The sequence below is a fragment of the Castor canadensis genome, chromosome 8 (genome assembly GCF_047511655.1).
Source record: "Castor canadensis chromosome 8, mCasCan1.hap1v2, whole genome shotgun sequence".
Lineage (NCBI taxonomy): Eukaryota > Metazoa > Chordata > Mammalia > Rodentia > Castoridae > Castor > Castor canadensis.
The window spans coordinates 84,483,211-84,501,870 of NC_133393.1; the positions used below are offsets into that span (position 1 = coordinate 84,483,211).

At 34.2% G+C, this 18,660-nt stretch overlaps 1 protein-coding gene across 4 annotated transcripts in view; it reads right to left on the reverse strand.

The window, feature by feature from the left end:
- Nucleotides 1-713: 713 nt before the first annotated feature.
- Nucleotides 714-18,660, reverse strand: part of Rpap3 (RNA polymerase II associated protein 3) — a 30,538-nt gene continuing 12,591 nt past the window's right edge. For all 4 annotated transcript variants that reach the window (XM_074083237.1, XM_020171733.2, XM_074083235.1 and 1 more), the window contains 9 exons: nucleotides 17,450-17,577; nucleotides 12,666-12,787; nucleotides 11,136-11,206; nucleotides 10,919-11,020; nucleotides 6,757-6,995; nucleotides 5,585-5,771; nucleotides 4,258-4,355; nucleotides 3,704-3,804; nucleotides 714-1,023 (listed from right to left, as the gene is read on the reverse strand). In XM_074083237.1, coding sequence (XP_073939338.1) covers nucleotides 938-1,023; nucleotides 3,704-3,804; nucleotides 4,258-4,355; nucleotides 5,585-5,771; nucleotides 6,757-6,995; nucleotides 10,919-11,020; nucleotides 11,136-11,206; nucleotides 12,666-12,787; nucleotides 17,450-17,577 — 1,134 coding nt within the window. In that variant the 3' untranslated portion in view covers nucleotides 714-937. The remainder of the gene's footprint in view (nucleotides 1,024-3,703; nucleotides 3,805-4,257; nucleotides 4,356-5,584; nucleotides 5,772-6,756; nucleotides 6,996-10,918; nucleotides 11,021-11,135; nucleotides 11,207-12,665; nucleotides 12,788-17,449; nucleotides 17,578-18,660) is intronic.

Below are 18,660 nucleotides of genomic sequence, written 5' to 3' on the forward strand. Positions count from 1 at the left end.
CTGTTTTTGCTATCTGTGAAATGGGAGTGGGAAGAACCTATGCTGTAAGGTTGTTCTGAGGATTATAGAAGACAAAAGCATCCTCAAGACCTGGTCACAGAAAGTCCTAATACTTGTTAGTTACTATACTGAATCCAGGAACTTTCCTAGCATTTTTCATATATCACCTTTCAATAGTCACAACAGAATGCCTTATGGGAAATAGAGACTTAGAGCCAAATAAATCCCCTGGAGTCATTAAACTTCCAACAGCAAAGTTAAACTTGAACCCAGAACCTCATAAGCAGAAAAGGCTTGGCACACAGGCATGGGTCAGAGTACATAAGGAGCTTGCTCATGGGCTCACGACCAGTTACTCATCTATGCTAAACCAGATCTGATTCCAAAGTGATAGCTGGATCATAATTTGAAAGTCTAATAAGCTATAAGCATCAAAAAACAGAACCTGAGGAAGTAAAAAGGGTAGAGTCCTTCAAAGAAGTTGCGAAACCAGGCTTGGCCCTCCAATTGTGGGTGAGGTGATTCTTTAGGCAAAAAGGAAAAGGTAGAGGTGAGAGAAAGGAGAAAAAAAAAGGGAGAGAAACTATCTAATCCACCCCATACAGAAATAATTTTATTCATATTCTAATGAAGGAGCTTTTTAACAGGGTTACAAAAACTCATGAAAATATAAAATAATGTTACATTTATGGGACACTGAAGACCATCAAATGTAACATTTGAAATGATTTATTTATAAAATACTGATCATTACAAATAATTCACTTCTTAATGTTTTTACTTTCACTAGATAGATCACAATTCATTTTATAGTCAATTACTTAAATCCAGAGTCCTTCCCAATATGACTTAATTTTCTTAAAAGGAAAAACACTTTATTTTCAGTAGAAAAAAATTTACATGTCAAAGTCAAAAACAATCTCAGTAAAACTGGAAATCAGCCACCATATCTTTTCTTGAGTTCTTCAAAAGAATTATCCTTTAATCCTGATTTGTCTATATGATTGAATAATACATGTGCAACTGAAAAAGAAAAAAAATTTCCATTTTAATCTCATTTTTTAAAAACTCATCAAAATATAAACTTAAGGGAGTAATCTGATCAAATAAAAGCAATTAATACTATTTATAAACTGAAATTCACATATTTAAGAAGCCAATCTGGGAATAAAAAAATATTCAGCAATCCAAAAATGTTTCTTTCAGGATATTTTGATTTAGCAGCATAAAATTTTCCCTATAACTTCAATGACATTAACAATGAAGATTAATCTTAACTCATTTTGTATTATACTAAAAAGTTTTTGCCCTAATATCTTTATTCAATTAACTGCTTTTCAAATGCAAGTTATTTTAAAATTTTATGTTACTGAAAATCAAAAATCAGCAATGACAGTTGTGAATTCACATCTGATGGGCTAGTCATACTTTTTTAGATTACATAATGGTTAAATCATCACTCTTAAAACCGAGTGGTCCAATCTCAATGTTTGAGAACAACATTGTTATAGTCCATGCATCTTAACAAACTGGAGAACAAGTTAACCATTATTAATGTTAACTACAATAAAAACAAGTTACAACAGTTAACATTTACTTAATGCTTAGTTACATGCCAGAACCAATCTAAGTGTTTCCCATATTTAACTTAGCAGACAGTGGATATTGTTGGTAGTGTGGTTTGAAGAGCCAGCTCACATTCCCTGAGTACACCTGAACTTATGAGAGAGAGAAGAAATTCATTCAGCACGTTTATCCTCAGAGGTTCTTATGGAATGGCACCAAGGCCTAGTGAACAGGTAGACAAAGCTCCTGCTTTAATGGAGCTTTTGTTCTGTTACAAAGAGAGAACTAATCAACAGTGAAATCGTAAACATAACAGTAAATAACAGTGAACATGGAATAGTGAGTGTCAGCTCACTGTATAAGGAAAAAAAATTAAGCAAGGTAAGACAACAGAGTAACAGAAATGGTAGGAAGCAGGCAGTTATTTTAACCAGGCTGCTAAAGAAAGGGGTCTTTGAGGTGATGGCAGCATGATGAAAACTTAGTGAATCAAGGGAAGCACCCAAGGTGGAGATACATGAGAAGGTATTCAAAGCTAAGGGAGCAGTCAGATACAAAGTCCCTGAGGTCAAAATAAGTTTGGCATATTAAAAAATACAAGTCATTATGGTACAGCAGAGTGATTAAGGGGAAAAAAAAAAAAGTGGTAGGGGCTAGAGATGTAGCTCAGTGGTTGAGTACTTGCCTAGTATGTGCAAGACCCTGGGTTCTATCTTATCATCAGAGGAAAAAAAAAGTGATAGAAGAAGTCAGAAGAGTGATAATAGTAGTATTTATCAAGAATTTCAGGGGATGCTTTTGGTTAACTAAAAATAAAGAGAAAGCTTTTGGGTTAAACCTTTAAAAAAAAAAAAAGTTCCTAAATTATATGCCTCCTTCCCTAAATAAAGAATGTATTTCTCTTTTTGTTTGGGTTTTTTTTTTTTTTCTGCTTTTGGTTTGTTCTGTTTTGCTTTGTTTTGAGATAGAGTCTTGCTATGTAGCCCAGGCTGGCTCAGCCTCCTGAACTTGCCATCCTTCTGCCTCTGCCTCCTGAGTGATAGGAATACAGGAGTACAGCTAACAGTATCTTTCTAACTGATTCAGAATCATTCAGCATCACCACTAGCAACATAAATAAATAAGAAAAGGTGAAGATAGGTTGGAGTCAAACGTATGCTTAGTACAAGAAGCATCTGAATATGGTATAAGGAATTTTTGCTAATCTTTAAAACCAAAATTGTACACTGGAGCATGGCTCAAGCAGTAGAGCACTTCCCTAACAAGTTCAAGGCCTGGAGTTCAATATACAGTACAGCAAAAAACCAGTAATTATGTAAGATAAACTGGCATTCATGTATTTGAATGATTTTTCTCTTTTTCCTCAAAACAGAATATAGCCCAAAACTCCTGAGTAGTTGAAATTTTTGCACAGTTTGATTGTACTTTAAATTAGGGTATCCCCAAACTGACCTTTTATGGCAGACAAAGATGTGGACAAAATAAGGAATATAGCTCTTCAAACTCTTCCCCCCTAACTCTATAATCCAACCACACTGTACTTTTAATTCTCTGAACTTTGTGTGTTATTGCTTCAGAATTTCTGCCACATATCATTCTCTCAATCCAAAACTTTATCTGACTGATGCCTGTACTTCTTTGAAAATTCAATTGAAATAAAAAGTCACAGAAAGTACCTCTCTCAGAATGAACTGGATGCCCTCTTGGTGCCCAGCCCAGTTACATGTGTCTGTAGCGGGTACCCTTTATACGCTCCATAATGACAGGAGCTCAACCACTGTACTTTACTGCACTTCCGCGAAGGTCCCGGGCCACAGAACTAAACTGCCTGGTTTCAAATCCTGGGTATGGCGTAACTATGTGACCTTGATCAAATTCCTAACTTCTCTATGCCTTCACTTCCTCCTCTGTAACTGGAGAACAGAAATAATACCTATACTGAATAATATTGTCAGGATTAACACATATAACTTTAATTGTACCTAGTTCAGCTGCACTTCAATTAATTATAGTGAATTTACATTTAATTGTATATACCTCATATATAGTAAACAGTCAGTAAGTGCTATCATTCGCTGAATAACAAAGGAACATGTAAGAATAAGTAAACTTGGAAAAGCTCTTTCTTAGAACTTACTCTTTTTCTCAGGTTCTGACATAAACATCACTGCCATATCAAACCTTTTTAGTTCAGAAAGTCTTTGTAAGATTTCAAAAATGAGTGAAGGCTTTTCTTTCCTAAAATAATCCAGATGTAAAAAGAAATGATCATTAAAAGTAGCTCATTTAATTATGTTTACTAACACAATAGTTCTAATTATACATAAAGTCTTCATTTTTTTTTCCTGGATACCGTCTATATTTTAAACACCCAAATAAAGAACTTCTTCAGTCATCTGAAGAAGTTTTTAATACTGAATGAGAGCTTAGTACAGAAATTATTGCTCCGTTCTAACACTGGTCACTTCCACACTCTATCGTCTCTACAAAAATAGTAATAATAATAATAATAAGCCTTTTTTCCTCTCAGTTAAACTTTTGGTTTTTTTGTTTCTATTTGTTATCTCTTTACAACTTCTGTAACAGTAAAATTTACTAGAAATCTAATTGTTATGTACAAAGTATCAATATGAATATCAAAGAGAATGAATTATCCAAATATAAGAATATAACTGAAAGAAGTCAACTTACTCAATGTAAAAGTCATGTAGAATTTTAATGATTTGGTTGAATACATCCGGATCTAGATTTTTCTGAAATAACTTAGGATACAAGGATGGTTCAATTTGCTTTGGAAAAATAAGAGTCAGAAAATTAAAATCTGGCAACATTTGAATTTCACAAAGTTATGCAATTGCTTAGGTAAAAAGAGTACTACACACCGATACTTAATGAATAATAACTGGGTCATATTTAAATGCAATAATAATAACTGAATAATGGACATGAGAGGAACTGCCAGATAATCACTTTGTTTTAGTCAGAGAAAAATCCTATGAACAGAAAGGATAAATACCACTCTAAGAGAGGCAGGAAACTTGACATAGCTCTTAACCATAACCAGAGACTTTTAAAAAAAGTAGAATGACATGAGAATTACATTTGGAAGTAATTGTTTATTACATAATTATAAGGGAGTGCTACCATAATTATACTTGAAAAAGACTATGTTAATCTATCATTTGCTAAATTTCTTTTTTTTTTTGCAGTACTGGGGTTTGAACTCAGACCCTACACCTTGAGCCACTCCACCAGCCCTTATTTTGTGATGGGATTTTTTTTTTTTTTTTTTTTTTTTTTTTGAGATAGGATTTCATGAACTACTTGCCTGGCTGGCTTTGAACTGGAATTCTCCTGAGTGGCTAGGACTATAGGCATGAGCCACCAGAACCCAGCTTAATTCTTTTTCTTGAAGAAATAAATGCTCATTTTCAGGAAAACAACAGCTTAAATATTACAAGCATTGCTTGACCCACAGAAGACATTCAATGTATTTTAGCTTCCTTTCCACATCTGGGGCTGGAGGGATGGCTCAAGTGGTAGAGCACCTGCCTAGCAAGTAGGAGGCCCTGAGTTAAAACCCCAGAACTGCCACACACAAAAAAAAACTTTCCACATCTTGAAGGATGAAGGATTAAGCTTAAGCTCTGAGACATGACACTAGATTTTAAGTTATTTTACACCCTAGAATTTAGCAAAAACCTATTTCCAAAGGAGAATCATGGTTCCCTGGTGGCAAATATTTATAAATGACCTGGTCAGGATGATGTATGTGCCAGGCAAGGGATAAAAGCATTTTCTGGAATCCTATCATACAAAAAGCAAATACGATAGCACTATTATTATACGGTGATCAAAAGTTCTTTGGATTAGAGGTGTGGCTCAAGAGGTAGAGTGCCAGCTTTGCAAGTGAAAGCCCTGAGTTCAAACCCCAGTCTCCTTCAAAGAAAGAAAATAAAAAAATAAACATTGTTTCATCTTTTACTCCTAACAGAACTATTAGCTTCCTCTCTCTTACCTTTAAATACTGATACAACATATCTGGAGAACTTTTCAGTTGTCTGAAATCAGATTCAAGCTGGAATGAGTTGGTAGGAATTGGAGGGAGAACAGGTGTGACAAACTGAGAAGGTGTTTGTTCCACCTTTATAGAAATCTTCTCACTGAAAGACTGACACACGTCCTGTTTCAAATTAACTTGAGGTCTGAAATATTTGAGGCAATCAATGAGTTAAAAAAAACCACAGTCAAAACTCAATAAAGGAAATAGCAAGAGATTTTAAAATTTCTGCCTTCATTAATATGTGCGACTATTTGTGGTCTATAAATATTAAATTCCTTTTACTAATTATACACATACATATTTTAGGGCAAAACAGAGTCTGCCCTTGTAAATTTTCACACTGCTAGGTAATGATTATAGTCACCTGCTGGATGACTAGCGTGGACACCCTTGGAGCACATCAACTCTACTGCATGGCTGTATCACAGATACTACAACTCAGCTTTCCAGAAATCTAAATTATCATAGTTTCAAGTATTTCAAGAGGGAAGAAATGCTTCTTAAAAAAAAAAAAAAGCTGCATATTTAGTATTTTCCACAATCCATACTATCACCTTAAATAAAACTATTACTAGAGTACAAAATTTAAAACAAAAAAAAGCTTTTCATAGGTATGCTGAGTAGCAGTGTAATACTATATATAAACTAATATGTAAGACTAATCAATAGCCCAAAAGAAACCTAGTTAGTCTCTATCTTCTATTTTTTATCATTAAGGAAATACACATGAACTATTTTTAATTCCAAACAAAATTTAAAGAATGCCCAACAGTCTTCAATATTAATGGAAGGAGTAATAGTAAAGTCATGAACTTCCTTTTAAAAAGTTAAAATTTTTTTGAATTAAATAGTGAAACATACATACTGAAGTTCTAGAAAAGAAAATGAACAAAATCAATCTGATCAAGATACTTCTTATCATCTATAAATCATCTGAGTTGCCCTATGGTAGAGGAATAATGAGTATTTCTTTAGCAAAATCTCTCTTGCAGTAAGTCCAAGTTAAAAAAAAAAAAAAGCCTATAGTTAGGCAGTTTAAAAATTAGAGTGATAAGTCTTCTCAATCATATTTTCTAGTGAACTGTCCTCATGTTAGATAACTATCAAATTAACAGCATTCTACTCACTGCAGAGCTGAAGTATCACTGATTTCTTCTATTTTCAATACTTTTGCTCTTGGAGTATCACTTGTGGGCAAAAGGTCATCCTGGCTTGAATTCTTTTTACTTGCAGTGCCTGTGGCTGCTACCACATTTGCTAGATTAATAGGATTACTCTCTGGAGCAGCAGCAGTAGTGCTATCTCGCACATCAACAGTCTGTATCAAATTACCAGTTTCTTCAATTATAACCTTCTTGAGTGGTTTCTAAAACAATTAAAATCAATTCTTTAAATCAACATATTACAAGTTTCCCCTTTTATGGTCACAAGTTAAAAGACAGCTGTGTTCTAACAGCTAATATATCCCAGTTATAGGTAAATTCAATTTGGTGGCCAGACAGGCTTAGGAATTATACTGTCTGAGAATACAAAGAACAGAAAGCTATGTACCTAGACAGGTCTAAACAAAGGGAGAGAGACATTTATTTAGTTATTTATTTATACACATAAATAATTACAAGGCAATAGTATATATAAAAGATGAATGTGTAATATGCCAAAAAAAAAAAATACAGGAAGGAATGGCAAAGTGGAGGGTGGTCAATGGGCAGGAGGTAGCCCAGTGGAGTTGGCACAAGGGAAGGAGTAGTGCAGAGAAAGCCTGGAAGGCTGCTTGAAGTCAGTTACACAGAGCCTGTGGGCCAGGTCAAGGAGTCTGGACTCTACCTTCGAGGCAATGAAGAACAATATAACCATACCAACGACAGAACTGTGAGCTAACTTACAGAAACAGAATACGGGCAGATAACAACCCATTATTATACATGAAACAGGCTAACATGAAAACCTAAGTACATTCACTATGTAGCAGCTGAATAAAATCAGCCAAGGTTACAGGTCTGCCAAGTAAGACTTACAAACTTGGTAAGAGTTATTCATAATGGATTTCCAACTTAATATATGGTATTCACTGTCTATTTCAATATCAAGTATTTTCAATTTATTAAGTTTACAGTTTTATATGCAATAAAATATAAGGATAATCTTCACTAGATCACACTAGACATACAGAAATACACTGAGGAGCTACTGTTCTACCAGAGGTATTGACAATGAAATAGGTAAGAAAAAGTCCTAAAATTTACAAATATTGGTAACAGTTGCAGCTTTGGAACAAAAAACAGGAGTTTACTTTTTCTTTTGTATTATAGCCAAAATTTGATTTAAAAAAAAATAAAAGAGGAAAAACTTTCCTCGGTATAATCTAAGTGTTCATTCTAGATACATAGTTGAATCATTAATGAAAAAGTTACAAGAAAAAACTCCTGACACATAAACTCAATGTTAGAACCAGACATTTTTAGCTGTTACAGCTAAGGTAAGATCTACTGATAACAACCAAGTATTAACTGGATGAATGTACACAAATGAAGACTAAAAGCAAATTTGTAACAGAATCCTGTTCCATAGTTCTATTTTAAAGAATAATCATGTTAAGTTTAAGAACTTTGCTTTCCTAAAAACTATACCCACAATTGTTTATCTTAAGATACTGACCAAAAACCGACCTGTATTTATAATGTGGTCCCACTGAAAACCAAATCCTTCCATTTTCAAAAGATGTGCAATATGACTCTAATTACCTTATTTCCTAATACACAGTCTTTGTCGAATATAGACCAGCGGGTACTCAAAGTCACTGAGGCCAATGATGGCTAGGTGGTAATGTGGAAAGAGGAGCATGATAACATAGGTGAACAATAAAAGACACCATATGGGAAGAAAGGATTTAAGAAAATATGAGCTCAATTCATTCCTTTCTAAAAAGTAAGGCTCAAAAGTATAACATTTTATTTACCTCTGTATTTCAAGAGGGAAAAAAAAAAAAGAATAGAAAAGAAAGAAAATGAGACCAAGTAAAAAGGCAAACTTTTGACATGAGGAAACAAAAAAATGAGTAAATAAATAAAACAAAATAGCTAGACCAGGTGTGGCAGGTGTGGTATAATCCAAGCACTTGGGAGATGGATGCAGGAAGATCACACAGAGACTAAGGAATCAAGTTCCTAGTTTCCTAGGAACTCCAGATACCCTGCCAATCTCCATGTCTGCTTCCTAACACTTCTACAGGTTTGTTAAAAGTACTTCCAGGCTCCCAGTCTTCTAAGCACAGACAACTGAATAATCTCAGTATACCATCTCTATCTCTGTCTCTCTCTCCCCACTTTCTGCAGCCTTGCTTTCTTTCCTGACTACTTTTCCAGTGACCAGGTCGTCTCATAAATGAGGAGACTAAAAAGGAAATTAAGTTCATTTTAACCTGAAATTGCCTTAGCATCTATGCACATTATTTCTTGAAATATAAACTAATCCATGAATTATGATCAGCTTCAAAAGGATAGGGTAACACTCAAGATTTCAAAGTTTATAAAGTGGGCCTCAAATCAAGTTTCAAAGGCCTATACCAAATTTCTACCCTCTAGTTTTTAAAAATAATGCCCACATTTTTATAATCGGATCTCTATTATAAAAATAAAGTCATCTTTTTCTCAATGTGATGCTAATTTTGTTTGTGGTGGATCATTTACAAAATGGTTTGTACTCAGACTTCTCAATTTATAAAGGTTTTGAACTACTCACATAAAAGACTTAAATTCATGTTGCAATTTCATAACTATTAACATAAATTGATTTTTAAAGTGACAGAAGTCAGCAAACTTATAAAAGCTGCTTAGGGTATAATGATCATGAGACATTACATATACAAATATTTGATTTCCTCATGACAATGTCTTTATAATTATGCACAGCAATGTCTAATAAAGGCTTTTTGTAAACTTGTGAATTCATTTCTGTGAAAAAGTCTTACAAAGATGTCAAAGTTTAAATCACATTAAATTGAACATTTAATCACCTTTACTGAAAAGAATGAAATAAAAGCAAACGACTATAATATACAAAAGTGAATATAATGTATGGAAGCAAGTAGATTTATGCCTAGCACATGAAACCAGTGTCATCCCAGAAAATACAAGAGCCTGGTCATAATAGAAACCCTGGAAAAGTATCAGACTAAGAAATCTTCTGTTGGTCACAAACCTGAAACATGAAAAGAGCAAAACTAACTTCCTTTGTCTCGCACTCATCTTTTACAAAAGAAGGATATGAATACCTGCTCTTTCTTTTATCATTTATTTCTATCAAAGACTCATTCAGGGCTGGAAGAGCAGTGCAAGCACCTATCTAAGAGAGCATGAGGCCCTGAGTTCAAACCCCAGTGCCACCAAAAAAAAAAAAAAAAAAAAAAGACTCATTCATGCCTAACAGTTATTTCTAATTGATCTGATCAGTGAAGGGCACATAGGTTTTAGAGGAAAGATAACTCAATTTTTTTTATCTGTTTAGTGGTTTCCTGGATTTTCACTTTATAATTATTCTTTAAATCTTAATTTGCTTGTGTACTTTTCTGTATGTATTTTATAATTTTCCATATTTATACTAAAAGTACTATGCAAATATTAGAAATTACCATAGAGTCACATCATAAATACATTTGCCTTAAATGAATTCAACTTCAAGGGCTGAGCACAAAACAAACTGCTAAATTCAAGCCAGCTACTCTTTCTGGTCCAATACTGCAAGAAAGACACTAGCCTTGTTAGGACTTATGATGAACACTATAGTGTGTGCAAAACAATGCACAATGTATGTTTTTAAGGATAATTTTGCCTAAACTAGGTTTTTGCCTTACAAGCTGATTTGAGAGCTAACCCCTCACAAGACATCTGGTTGTTAACAGTAAGAACTCAACCCTAAAAAATCATTAATAAAAATACAAAAATGCTTGATTACTGTAAAATATAAAGCTGCTTTAAATTCTTTTATAAGAAAAATATGTAGAAATGTTTACATGAAGTATTAAATTAAGTTACTCTAGAAATTTAGATAGTTGAATTCTCCCTAATTTTATTATGTCAATAAATCCCAGGAAGCATTTCTGAAAGATTCTAATATCCCTTACCAAGTTTGTTTTCAATTCTAATAACATGACACTGAAATGGCAAGGAAAGGGGCTGGGGCTGAGGCTCAAACGGCAGAACACTTGCATAGCATGCATGAGGCCCTGGTTCAATCTCCAGGACCACACAAAAAAAGGCAGTGAAAAAAAAATTAAAATTCTTTACTTACGGTTGATCCAAGATGAGGTGATTTATCACAGGGTTTTACCACATTTTGCCTTTGTGTGGAATCAAGAAAGACATCATCCCAGTATCCTTTCTCAATTAATTCCTTGAAAATAAATTTGAAATCCTAACTATCAAAATATTCTCAAGTTAATTATGCAACCAATAAATGTGCATGTTTTAGGAAATAGGACCATACGCTGGTGAAAAGAATACATTACCTTTTTAATTTTGGAAAGTTCAGTTACTGCCTGTTTATTTCCAGGTTCCAGAAGTAAAACAGTTTCAAAATCTAAAGTGAATTAAAAAGAATACAATAAGGCAAAAAAATACCTTGTGAAGTTCAAGACACGATACATTTAGCTAGTAATCCTATTTCTATCTCAAGTTTACTCAGGACACTAAGATACAGGTGAGCAATAATAAGAACTAACATTACCAAGTGCTGTTCTAGTTGTTTTTAAATGAACACTTTCTACAACCTCATTTTACAGATGATACAACTGAGACCTAGAGGTCATCTACCTTACCAAAGTTCACACTGTGAACAAATAACAGAGTAACTCGCCAAACCTAAGACAGAATCTGAGAGAATGTCAAACACTGGAATATTATTCAAGCTTAAAAAGGAACGAAATTCTAATACATTCTACAAGGATGAACCTTGAAAACATGCCAAGTTAAGTAAGTCAGACATAAAAGGACAAATACTGTTCTGATTCCACTAACATGGGGTATTTTAAAATAGTCAAATTCATGGAGACAGAAAGTAGTACTAGGGGTTCTGGAGAGAGGAGAATAAAGAATTATTATTTAATGGGATAAAGTTCTAGAGATGGACAGTGGTCGTGATTGTACAATACCGTAAATGTACTTTTACTTAAATTTTACATTTAAAATGGTTAAAGTAGTAAATACATAATTGTACATATCTTATACACACACACAGGAGGAAAAAAAAAACCCTCACAGGTTGCAGTTAAAACCAGGATAGAAAGAAACTATAAGATTTAAATACACATACCAGAAAAAAAAGAAAGGCTGAAAATCAATTATATAAATATTGAACTACTAAATTCAAGAAGTAAGGAAAAGGTGAATATGATCAAAGCATACATTTGCATGTGTGGAAATACCACAATGAAACCCCGACACTGTACAATTAATATGTGCTCAAAAAAACCCACAAATTAAACCAAAAGATGAAGGAATAAAATAAAGACCAAAAATAAATGAAACAAAACACACGTCAGAACTAAGTCAGTGCTTTGAAAAGACTAATAATAAAACGAGTATCTAATAATAAATGAGTATCTAATAATAAAATGAGTATTTAATAATATGAGTATCTAATAATAAAATAATAAAAATAATAAAGTGAGTATCTAATAATAAAGTAAGTATCTAAAAGAGAACAGAAAAACAAGTGTCTAAAAGAGAAAAGACTAATAATAAAATGAATATCTAAAAAAGAACAGAAAAACAGAAATTTCTTTTCATTCTTGCCTTCGTCTTGCTTTTTCTTCTCATCTACAATTCAAATCCTTCATTAATTTCAATTGGCAATTAGCCAAAGAAAAAGATAACCAGGTGTGCTATGGAAGGTGTAGTCCTTCAAACTTATTCATGCTGAACTATAGAAAGAAAGTGTACTTCACTAAGTTTAGTATCCCTGAACCATGGGAGAGATATATAAATCTCTGCTTTTATACTTTGGGGCATCAGAATAAGTGTGTTAATAAAAGTTTTACCTTGTTTAGCCTCATTTATCTTTCCCAAAAATGTTCTTGCAGTTCCTCTTCTGGCAAAAGCTTTAGAATATGAGCCATCTAACATAATAGCTTGTGTGCAATCTCTTTCAGCTTCTTCGTATCTATTGAACATGATTAAATTACCAACTGGAAAAAATGCAGTTTACATAAACTAAGTTTTTATCACATAAACTAGAGCTTCTCATTTTAAAAGCATGTATATAATTTCAATTACCAACTCCAAAGTCAGTGTTTTGAGGGGGAAGACTATTTTTGAAATTTTACATTCTCACTAAATCTTAGTGCCATTTGGTAAAGAGGGAGAAAGTACCAGACTAAGGTAAGATAAGGAAAGAATCTGTAAGAAGGATGGAATTTATGATGGCAAAATGTGAGCAGAGAAGACAGAAGAGGACCATTACTGCACATCTAGTCTCCAACCTTCAACATGAAGAAGTACTATGTTATGATTATAACTGGCATTAGTTTCCTAATAAAACTTCATTAAAGCCAGGCACTAGTGGCTCATGCCTAGCTACTCAGGAGGCAGAGATCAGCAGGACTGCAGTTCAAAGCCAGACTGGGCAACATAGTTCACAAGACCCTATCTCAAAAAAACCCATCACGAGAAAGGTCTGATGGAGTGGCTACAAAAAAAAAAAAACCTTCATTAAACTTACCCATAGTTTATACCATTTAAGGAAAAATGACCCACATATGATATGCATAAATACTACTCAGCCATGCAAACAGTAGTCAATTAAGACTGAGTGGATACTGCTCTATAACAGAGTTAAGAACAGCCTAAAACACATACACAAGGGTTGAGGACACAAAAGAATTAGTTAATAGAGTGCTTGCCTAGGCACACAAGACCATGAGCTTGATCCCCAGCATTGCAGAATAAATAAATGACATAAAATCTTCGGACCCTCCACATATTAAAACAATAATGAGCCAGCTACTTGGGAGGCAGAAATAAGAGGTTCACCACCAAAAAGAAAAATGAAACCCTATCTCAAAGAACAAGCTGGAGGGATAGGTAGGAGAATCAGTCTGCGGCTGACCTGGGCAAAAAGCATGAAACCCTATCTGAAAAATAAGGCAAAAAGGGATGGATGCAGGCATGGCTCAAGTGGTTGAGCTCTTGGCCTAGCAATTGCAGGCTCTGAGTTCAAACTCCAGTTCCACCAAACGGGAACAAATTTAAAAAGCAACATCAATGAATTATTGTTAATTAGGAGTGATAGTGATAATGGTATTGCAGTTATGTATGAAACAACCTCTTCTTTGGAGATGAAATGTTTGTGTTTTGCTTTATAATAATCTAGGGGCAGACACGGTACGGCTTGTTAAGACTAGATGAACTCACACTACTTTCATGAAAGTTTGAAGTTACATAAGAGTAAGAAAAAAAGGGAATCTCCTGCTTCCTGAGGCCTAGATGAATGCCATCCTTCTCACAAAACAGACCTCAAATGAACACAATCAGAATTTCTAATGAACTTAAACATCTCTGATTTCTTTAATTCACATTTTAGCAAAAGAGAAAGAACATGTCTGTGCGTTCATGCTCTTACCAACATATTTTCTACTAGCCTGATGATATCATTCCCCCACTTTAAAATACTTACATAGCCTCTCACTTTCTGGGATAAAATCATTCCTTTACAGAGCGAAGTGAGAGGGTTACCTATCTCTCTAAGCCACCGGTGCCGTGCATAGCAGTCATACTGACCACAAACTTTCCCACTCGCATCCATGTCTTTGAATCTGCACTAGGACACTCAACCCATGTTTCACCTCACCCATACTTCATCAGAAGTCAATTTCAGTCTGAACGCCTTGAGTTACTTTCCATAAATCCCCCAACCTACGCTCAGTCTGCTGGTATTATTCCCACCTTGCATGCCATAGTCCATGTCTCTTGTAGCATTAACATAGTGTATTTTAATGTTTAGTCCCTTTTCTGTCTCTCCCTCCAGACAACAAGTTTCTTAAAAACAAGTCAATGTCTGCACACTTAATACCTTCTAGGGTTCCCATGAGGATACCTAACACATTTAGCTCAATAAATGTTTGCTGAATAAGGAGTCAGAAAACCTCCAAACCCTAATTCAAAGAAAATTCAGAAGATGAATGTTTAGAAAACCATTTTAATTGCATATTTAAAAAGAATGTTCTGTTGTAGAGCTAACAATTATTCTAACCATCTAACAATTATTCTAAAAATCTGAAATTTACATGCAGTTAGATAATTACTCTTTGAAAAATTGTCTCATGTAGTCTTTTAAAATCATTAAATATCCCTTATGTACTCCAAGTAAGTGTAAACTGGATTTAGTAAAGACCAATTTATAAACACATTTTAATGGTGGGAGAAAAAGACAAACCAATCAAAAATAGAAATAAAGATGGTTGGCTCAGAAAATATACAATCCCACTGCCTAGCCCCCTAGCCTTTGAATCTCTTCTGACCTCAAGGAGGTCTGCTTGCTCTAGCACTCCTCCAGCTCTAGTTTCCATCCATCCCTAACAGCATTAAGTGAGCACTCTACAAGACCAAGTTTTATTCCACTTCCAGTTCTAACAGCCAAGATGCTAACTTATTTTTGTGATCAACCCTCAACCCTGTTTCCTACATCTAGCATCTAATACTATTAGGTTCTTTCTTCTAATCCTATCTCTAAATCAATGCTTTACTTCAAGAATGTGACCCAGACGAGTTCTTCATCCTTCTTCAGTAACAAGAATCTTGTCCCAAACTTTATCCCCATTTAAAAAAAAAAAAAAAAAAATCTGAAGCTAACCATCTACCAGCCTACATGCCACAATTTGCCAGCTCACAGACCCTTCATTGCTGTAACTCAAGGATGCCTTCCTGATCTCCCTGATACCAACTGACATAAACTACCACCTCTTTCAGAATTCTCCACAGACCCTGGCTGTCCTAAAGAGGCAAACTTCCTACTCTCTTACTGTTACACCACATACTGGTGACTATTCTGCTGGTTCTCTTCTTCCAGTCAATCTGTCACCTCTAATTTGACACATAGTTTGTAGGAACTCAAGCTATAAGACTGTTACCTAAACAAAGAATATAAGTTTGAAAAGTTGCTCCTTTGTATGTTCTTCTTCTAGTCTGCAATATATGACAATAGTCTTCATAAAGAAAACTTGACATCAAGTGTGAATCCAAAAGCTATACTACAAAGAGATAAACAAGAGTCATATAGTTCTTTCAATTTAAAATATACTCTGCTAAACTTATATACTACTAAAGCAATAAAACTAACACAATAAATTAGAGCTCCTAAAAATGCAGATACAACCTTTCACAAGGTATGATTCTTGGCATTAGACAAACTAAAGAATTCAGGCCTTAAAATTTTTAAGCCAATGCACAATTCTTGAACAGCAAGATTAAAATTTTCATAAGCTATTAAGAGACAGAAGACCTTCTTTCCTTTGACTAACCAACAAATAGTGTGTTTATTACTTTAAATGGGATTAAATATACAACATCAAAGTTTACTTCTGTAACAGGGATTCCTAACCTGAGGTCCTTTGAGGAATCTGAAAACTTTGATGGAAAAAAAAAATTATACCCATATTTTCACTCATCTTTATGTGAAACTTAGTTTTCTTTCAATTATAAATACAGGCAACCAAGTGCTATACCTATATCTTTGTCACCAATAAAGATCACAAATATTTTCATATCACAGTATAACTGCTATATATACCTTGAAACAGTGCTTATGCTCACCACAATTTCAGAATTACAGTAGTAATTTAATCTGTTGCTTGTCTGCATGTGACGGCAGTATCCTATCTATAGATACTCTTGTAACATCACTGGCCAACAACAGGGAAATGTGGCCCTCAGCAGTCATTCAGACACCAAAGTATGAAGTCATGTGCTAGCACACTGGTAACCTAATCATCTATGTTGCTTTTGGGTATTTCTTATCCACACTTGTTTATTGATCAATATATGGAAGATGTGTGAAAGATCCCCCCAAAGTCTAGCATTCTTATTCAAACATGTAGCTTCTCATTTTGTACCAAGTTAATAAAGAAGCACATACACTACTGCATCACAAATTTTAATAGTTCCTAAATTATACTTTAATGTAACTGGTTTCCTTTGTAACCCTAGTTGTATACTTTGAAATAGTATCCTGAAAAGGGTTCATCATACAGCCAAAGGGGTCCACAGTACTGAATAAGTTTCTAGTTCCCATTCATATTATAGGCTCCTCTTTTTTACTCTGGCATTATTACAAGAGATACAAAAATGCAAGTCAGTTTCTACCAAACACACAACTTAAGGCCCTCAAACACAACCTGCCCTTAAAACAACCAATTAATCACAGGACCAAACTTTAATTATCTATGTCATCAACCAGCAGTTTTGATGACAGCAGTTTCCTTCTCTTATATATGCATATATGTATATAAAATGCTTCCAGATAACTGTGCCCAAAGGTTTAAACTAATTTTTAAACCAATGATCTATAATAACAAACATATTGTTATTACAATTGTTATTACAACTAAATTGTATAATATCAGACTACTAAAAGTGGAAAAATATTAATAAGAACTAGCATTTCCTAAATACATGTCATGCCACCTATCTGCACATTCCCTTCCTGTTTTACTTGACATTTAATGTTAATGCTCAAAAATAAATCAATTAAATTTTATTTAATTGGTTAGCTAATGTGCCAAATTATGGCATTCATCCTTAAGAGCATTAAAATGTAACCAATACTTACTTCTGAATCTTCAGATAGGCCATTGCTCTATTAGCAGGAAGGAGGGCATTAGTGCCATCTGCTGCTATGCCTCGAGTATAGCATTCAATTGCTCTTTCATATTTCCCCTCTTTGAAAAATCCATTCCCCTATCATTTTGGAGAGAAGTACAAAGAATCAAAACCTATGCAGAAAAATTAACTGAATTCAAGTCTTAAGGAACAGGCCAAAAATCAGTATTATATCAGTAATTACAGCACAGATAAAGATAGTATAGTAGCCCCCTTCTCAAAAAGTATGTGTGTGTATACACATTTTTATGGGGTTTTTTCTTTCTTTTTTATTTTTTGGTGGTACTGGAGTTTGAACTCAAGACCTCACGCTTACTAGGCAGGCACTCTACCACTTGAGCCACACCACCAGCCCTTTTATTGTGTTGGGTATTTTCAAGATAGGGGCTCTCAAACTATTTGCCTGGGCTGGCTTTGAACCAAGATCCTCCTGATCTCTCTGCCTCCCTAGTAGCTAGGATTATAAGCATGAGTCACCAGCACCTGGTTTTTTGGGGGGAGTTTTGTTTTTTGTTGTTGTTGTTGTTCTTGAGACAGAGTCTTACTGGTCTCAAATACTCGATCCCCATGCCTTTACCTCCTAAGTACTGGGATTACAGGGATATGCTACCACGCCCAGCCTACAAGGTACTTTAATTGCTAGAGGTCTCTTGCTGGGGGCATCCAGCTACTTAGGAGGCAGAGATCAAGAGGATCATGTTTCAAATCCAGCCTGGGCAAATAGTTCACAAGACCCTATCTCAAAAAAAACCCATCACAAAAAAAAGGCTGGTAAAATAGCTCTAGGTATAGGCCCTGAGTTTTAATCCCAGTACTGAAAAAAAAAAAAAAAAAGAATTTTAAACTCAATTTTTGTGAAAGAATAATGTATTGGAATTGTACAGTTCACCCTTCAATAATATTAGTATGCCTAATATTAATAAAACTGTACTGAAATGTAACACTTATTTATAATCATTCAAGTAACATCACAATCAATCATTCCACAAGTTATTTAATGGAAATATTCTGTAGGCCCATGAAATCAAATCTCCTCAACTCAGGATTTACAAAAGAATTTCAATCAGAAATGGTCCCATGTGAATTAGTAAGTACATTATAAGAATGGATTGTAATTTATTTGTCAAGTTTGTAGCTATCTATACGTAAATATATGTAGTT